Source organism: Chenopodium album, chromosome 8 (assembly GCF_948465745.1).
Source record: "Chenopodium album chromosome 8, dcCheAlbu1.1, whole genome shotgun sequence".
Taxonomy (NCBI): domain Eukaryota; kingdom Viridiplantae; phylum Streptophyta; class Magnoliopsida; order Caryophyllales; family Amaranthaceae; genus Chenopodium; species Chenopodium album.
This window is the reverse complement of record NC_137841.1, coordinates 20,113,630-20,120,885: the sequence shown is the minus strand read 5'-3', so window position 1 is coordinate 20,120,885 and position 7,256 is coordinate 20,113,630. Positions and strand designations below refer to the sequence as shown.

The 7,256-nt window shown below is 34.4% G+C and overlaps 1 protein-coding gene across 1 annotated transcript; it reads left to right on the top strand.

Moving 5' to 3' along the window:
• Positions 1-284: 284 nt before the first annotated feature.
• LOC145555885 (histone H4) lies at positions 285-771 on the top strand. The gene has a single exon (XM_081617600.1). It carries the CDS (start codon positions 349-351, stop codon positions 658-660), a length of 312 nt encoding a protein of 103 aa, XP_081473726.1. The 5' UTR covers positions 285-348; the 3' UTR covers positions 661-771.
• Positions 772-7,256: the final 6,485 nt, after the last annotated feature.

The window sequence follows — 7,256 nt, the reverse complement described above, 5'->3', positions numbered from 1 at the left end:
AATCGAGGGAGTAGCATAGATAGATTAGTACGGAGTACTCCGCAATGAAAGACCAGCGCTAACACGAAAAATTTGAAAGTAAAACTTCAATCCAACACACAAAACATCATCTTTTCCCAACCATCGATCAAAACCAATCAACGGTCACATTCTCACTACACCAACACACACGGATCCCCATTTTCATCCGTCCGATTAAAACTCAAATCAACCCCACAAATAAACTCCCCCCATTTTCCTCCCTCCCTATAAAAACCCCACCACATTCCCTCATTTAACCACTATCAATTCCCACCATTTTCTCTTTCCTCTCAAACCCTCAATCTTCAACCTTCTCAAACTTCAACAATGTCGGGCCGAGGAAAGGGAGGCAAAGGGCTAGGAAAGGGCGGTGCAAAGCGTCACAGAAAGGTGCTTCGCGACAACATTCAGGGTATCACAAAGCCTGCCATTCGTCGATTGGCTCGAAGAGGTGGTGTGAAGCGTATTAGTGGTCTTATTTATGAGGAAACTCGTGGTGTTCTTAAGATCTTTCTAGAGAATGTGATTCGTGATGCTGTTACTTACACTGAGCATGCCAGAAGGAAGACTGTTACTGCTATGGATGTTGTTTATGCTCTTAAGAGGCAGGGTCGTACTCTCTACGGTTTCGGCGGTTAGGGTTAGGGTTTATGTTTTAGTTTGATTGATAAGAGTATTGAATGTTTATGTAAATTTCTGTTGTGTTTTCATTTTGATGGAGAAATGAATGAAATAGTGATTTCCTCTGAATTTGAAATTGAGTTTTGCAATGTTTATGTTTTTGTTTTGTGTATCTTAGCTATAATTTGGAAATATTTAGTTCTGGTTACTTGTTGATTATATACTGCTAAAATTTGCTAAAGGGGTTACTGATTAATCTGATTATGCTTTTCAAATCTATAATTTGCAATGTTGATTCAAGAGATTAATGAATATACTAAGGTTGAAGTTTTTGTAATCAAGTTAACTAGATATACTCAATTTGGTTCTCCAATGGTACATTTAATTGCGATTGTGGAATATATTGGTTTATTTGGCTATTGCTGTTTTTGACGTTTCTGCGTTGTACTATTTGGATATTGTGATAGAATTTGAATTGAATTTTTTTTGTTGTTACTTCGACCATGATTGCAAGTATTGTTGGCTAAGATCCAAAATAACCCATGTCTCTATGACTTGAAGTTCTGATGATAATTTTGCTGAGGATGAAATGATGTCTTCCTCATACTTGAGGAAGGTTTATTTTGGGCCTATTTTGAGTATTTGCTTGCATTGGTTCAATTAAGATTCTTTGGGAGGGAGATGATAGCCCAAGTGAGAAAGGTTATCCTGTTGAAATTTGATGATGTATAGTGCTTCAACTGCTACTGATGCATGGTACAGGAAAGCCCCTTCTGCTTACAAATTTGGAGAGAAATAGTCACATCTGCAGAAGCTAAAATGTTTTTTAGCAGCCATGTCAATCTGTTGTGGTTTTTGTTATTATGGTGCTTGTTGAAAGGTGAAAAGGGCCTCTGGTTCAGACCAAAATCATGTAGGTAAAGGCTTTTCCATATAAGGGAATGCAAATAGTTGCTGGATTGGTCTGAGAGTGGTTACTAGAAAGAAAAGTTGCTGTGGGTAGAGCATGTGTGCATCTTAAGCGAGCAGGAGCCACAAAACTCTTTGCTATGCTGGCATTGATGCATCCATTTTCTCTGTAACTTGGGTTGCAATTCACAGCTATATTGGTTTACTTGATGCTATGATTAAGTTTCAGGGTATTGTGAGTATAGTAGATTGTTAGCTATCTTTTCCTGGATTGCCGACTTATTTGGCTATGTAATCCTTAAAATTTTGAACTCCATATATCCTTGCAATGTTGACGAGTGATTCACATTACTAGTGTAGTAGTGGGTGCTGCCTCAGGCCCTCAGCTGTGCAATTCTGATACTTGGAAAGGAAATCTTGTTTTTGTTTATTGAAAGTACATGGTCACTATAAATGGTTATTCTTTATACTTGCAAGCTTTGTGTGTTTGGTCTTCTTTTCTTGCCATAAATCGAGGCTTGAGTGGAGTATTGTGGAATAGCATAAAGCTGCTCAAATGCTTGATTATAGCAGCCTCGTAATCTTTTTGGTATGCTTCTATGCTCTCAATCTTTGTTACAAAACATCAGACAGGCGGACAAAGAGCTATGGTTTTGTACCTGTGTTTTTGATCATGCTGCTCAATCCTTTTTTACGTTACATTTTGTCCGGATGTTGAGCAATGGTTTTATACCCTATTCTGCATTCTTGATGGCTACTATGAGGAAAGGCAGCAGCAGCGGAATGTGAAGACCAGTAACATCAGCAGTGCCTGCAGCCCAGGGTCCGAAGCAAGGGTTACTTGCATCCCTATTGAAATTGGTAGTTATTGCATACATGTTCGTGCAACTGACTAACTGAGGTTCTCACCATCTTTTACTACTGAGTCCTAGGTTGAGTCCAATTAAAAAAATTCCGAAACCATTTCAATATGTATGGTGTTTTTTTTTCATTTTTTGTGCTTCTACACTAACCCTACATGGAATAAACCTCTGGTGCGTTTTCAAACCACTCCAATAAGCTTGTGACCCTGTCGTTCAAATAGGGGAGGGGGGGGGGGGGGTGGTTCAAGTGTAAAAACTTGAAACAGAACACATCATTCAATTATTTTTGTGCTTCTACACTAATCATTCAATGTTGAACTCTCGTACCCTACTAAGAGATTGGAATGAAAAGTCCAAGCTTAAGGGTTACGTAGCTTAAAATGAGATAATAAGATGGAAGCACTAAAACGCTGTATATAAGGAACTAAAGAAGATAGTCTATGTTATTAATGTACAGAGTATACTGCTAAATATACTCATCCATATCAGTAGAGTGAATAAGTGCTTTGTATCTGCTAAAAATCATTGCATTTCTTTGGACAATAGATTTACAAACAAATTGTACAAAAACCGTGCTGTATATGTTGTCATTATAACCTTTTTAATAGCTATTTGCAATAACTCATTAACACTTTAAAGCATGCTATATATATATGTATGCCTATGTACTCTGAACCAAACCGTGTTGCAAAACTGAAGTTGAAGAACATATGCTCTACACATTTATCCGTGGCGTGTTAGAAGACAAGCAACATCTAGCATCACACTCGATCCCCGACCTCATTTCCTCAGGCTATTTTCGGTAGTAATCTGTTCAAAATACACATGTAAATAATGCAACTCCTTTGGATTATTACATCATTACAGATTACTCTTCTCCATCCCCACTTTCTCATAATCACCTTTAATGTATTGAAAAAATCCCTTTACTTAGGATTTCATCCCGATTTGTACTCTGAACTAGCATGTCTTTAGTTCCCTACACTTTCTTCACCATCCTTGATGCTTGATTAGGAAAAAGGAACAGTTTAGGCTTAGCTTCTATTCACATAGTTATTGTGAAACCACTTGACCGGCAATTTTTATTTCTTAATTGCGAGATAAAGCCTGTAAAAGCTTAACCAAGCAATTACATTCAAAGCATGAATATCTTTTAACATTCCAACCACCTGCTACTCTAGGTTTACAGGAAGAAAACCGGGCAATTACATTCCAAGCATGTATATCTTTTAACATTCCAACCACCTGCTACTAAAGGTTTACAGGAAGAAAACCAAGCAACAAGGATTTTTCGTCGAAGATGCAGTATATCCTTTCTGCAAATATATCTTGCAAACTCTTTCTATCTACTACCTCCGTTATATATTTTTTGCAACGATTAGACATTTTCTCTCTCTACTTTATGTCAAATCGTTGCAAATAATGTGTAACGGAGGTAGTATGGATAACCTTCTTAGGGATAAAGAAAATCTGGCTCCTATATGTATGCAGGCTGAACAAAGCATTTGTGAGTTTGTGACTAACCAAAGTCTTCTAAAATCTATCAGCCAAAGGTCTACAATGTTTACTGTCAGCTAAAAGCTTGAAAGAGATAATCCCAGATATTTAGAATGGACCCTTTCACAAACCCAAGTGGCTATTTCGAAGCAGTATGCAGTCTCGGCACCTCCCCTGAAACGCCACGAAAATTCACTTTATTCTTTTCCATATACTCTCTTAATCCGACACATTTAAATACTCAAGAGAAGGCTTTAGATAATAGTTTCACAGCAAACATAGGCAGATCAACTACAAATAATTAACAGATATGTCAGCTAAATCTTTCACATCACAAATAGGAAAGGAGATGAAGGATTTCCTTGTCTTAATCCTTTCTTTCTAGCAAAGGGTTGAAGTAATGCAAGTCCCTCAAAAACCTTTATTTTTATTTTTTTTATTTTTATTATTTTTTTATTTTTTATTTTTTTTATTACAAGATTCTATTACCATTCATTACTTTTTGAACAAAACCCCATGTTTGTAATTAAAGTTCCATTAACCATACATAGGATTTTCTTGCAAAATTACATACAACTGATCCAAATCCATTACAACTCCCACAATTTACGACCTCTTACCCAACATACTGTTAGTTTCTGAAAGAATTTTAAAATCTCTTGTTGTACACCTTTAGGACCAGTCAATGTATTTACACTTATATCCTGAAGAGCATGTATATTATGACCTGCATTACCTCTCTTTCAATGCATTGAAGAAAAATTGGTGATTATAGTCCCTAGAGCAAGCTACTAAACTCAACACCTTTTTACTTGAGCAATTTTATCAATTTTTAACCAATTTGACACATTCTTCTGTTGGTGTTGAGTAAATTAATTGGAACAACAAAAAAAAACAATGGATCTAGGTGTGTACGAAGAACAAGGGGAGAAGAATTGGATGATCTTTCAGTCACTTAGCCCCCTTGTCCAAAACACCACTTAGCCCATTTCATAACTCATACCCAAATGTTTACAATATAAACAATACATCACCTTCTTATTCTTTCCATGTGGGATAGCCTCCCACACATAACATAATTATTAGAAATATTCCAACATCTTCTTTCATGCAGTACACTGTCATTTAATTTGTGATTTTGTGTGCTCTATTTTACTTTGAATATCATCCAACTCACTTCTGCAAGCATCAATCTTTTCTTGAAAATGGTTAAAATCCTCAATGTGAAGCTAGTGTTTTAATATTGCTCCCTTTGTTTACGAGTCTTTTATTTACTTGTTTCCAATTAATTGCTAGACATATTTTATCTCTATTCTCAACTATTTTATTATATATATGCATTCGATGTTAACCCCACTAACATTATTGCCCTTTGTTTTAATTTAAGTATCCCACTTTAATTGACACACTTGTCAATACACAACTTTGACTAATGATATCTTATTAAATATAAATTTTTGAAAGTTGATGTTTGGAAACAATGTTTTGAGACTATTCTAACAAGTATTCATTCATTATATTTATCTTACGTATAAATTACAAACACCGGTTAAAGTCTTAAAGCGTTGCATGTGACTAGTGTCAAAGTCAAAATGGAACACTTAAATAAAAATGGAGGGGATATTATTTTATTATTTTTCTTTCCCACCAATTTCACATAAACTACTTTTATTCCAAGTATTTTATTTCCCCTCTAAATAACAATTACGAGTAGCTATATATTATAACTAGGTTAAACCCCGTGCAAATGCACGGTTGTTGAATATTTATGATAATAATATAATTATATAAAAATTAATAGTGCATGAAATATATTAAAACAATTAAAACATGTGAGAGAAAATATTTATAGTTATAATGTGCAAGTTGATATTTTAGGAAGTTTATTTTAGAATTTATGTAAAAAAAAGTCATAATCTAAATGCAATCTTTATTTTTACTACCTCCGTTTTGTGAGATATAAAATATTCCAAAGTTGCAACTAATACGAAACAGAGGTAGTATATAATAATGATTTTTTTAGAAAGTAATTTTAGCGGGAATTTTTTTAATAATATGTTGCCACGTGTTCCTTCAGATTCGCTTTTAGTAGTATGTAATTGATATTTCTTCTTTAATTCTCATCCTATCATTATTCTTAAAATTTGTGTATAATCTACCATCGACTATTTGGATATTTCTGATTTGATTCCTTAAAAAAAAATATAAATCATTTCATAAATTAAGATTATTTTAATAGATTAATTTAAAAGAATCAGCAAGCTAGATGCACGCCACTCTCTGTGGCCAGAATCTTAGGTGGTTAACCAATCACTGTACTAGAAAATCATTTTAATTAGACAAAAGAATAAAATTATGAAAAGATAATGAATACTCCGTAATATAATGCACAACAAAGCAAATAACCAATCTACTAAAAGACAGATTTAATTAGTTTTTTAAAAAATGACAAATTTAATTTGATGATTTAAGCACAAGTTAGAGCTTGAAAAAGGTACAATGTATGGTACGTACAAATTGCCAAATTGGTTACTAATTAAAAATTGTTAGTTTATTGCTAACATAATGTCAATGCAACCAAATTAAAAGTCTATTTAAACGTGATCATCATTGAACCAGGTGTCTTCTCTATAAAGGTACGTTTCTGATTTGTGACGATAATGTCATTTTCATTCCTTTTTAGTTCAATCGAATATTCGATTTATTAAAGAAGATAAATTACAACAAAATTGGACAAGATAAAAGAAATAAGATGAGTTTTTCTTTGGTGAGAATGAGCGATTAGATAATGATAGATATTATATTTAGATAACATGTGCCGGATATAATTGTATATATTTTGTATAATTATCATATTAGATTTCTAGCGTGATTAGGGTTAGGCTTATAGCATTATATAAAGTGATCAATGGTACACACTCCAATTTGAGGAGTTTTCTTGAAATCTAACATGGTATCACAACTTTAGGTTTTTCGATCCTAGTAATTTTTTATCAATTTTTCTTTTCCTCTTGCTTCCGCTTTATTCCACTGCCCGTGCCTCCTTCATCACTGTTTGGTTCCTTCTTCTAGCCTTCTACCATGACCAAAGACGACGACAACAATCCTCCACCACCAGTGAATGAATTTCACCCTGCCCTCACGGTCAATAATATCAAGAATGCGATCTCTATCACCCTCGACTATGTTAATGTTCAATACTCCAGTTGGGTCGAGCTATTCGAGAACCATGCGTGTGCTTATAATGTTCTTGATCATATCGATCCAAATACACCAAAACCAACTGACATCTCTATTGCTCTTTGGACTCGGCTGGATGCGATAGTTAAACAATGGATTTACGGC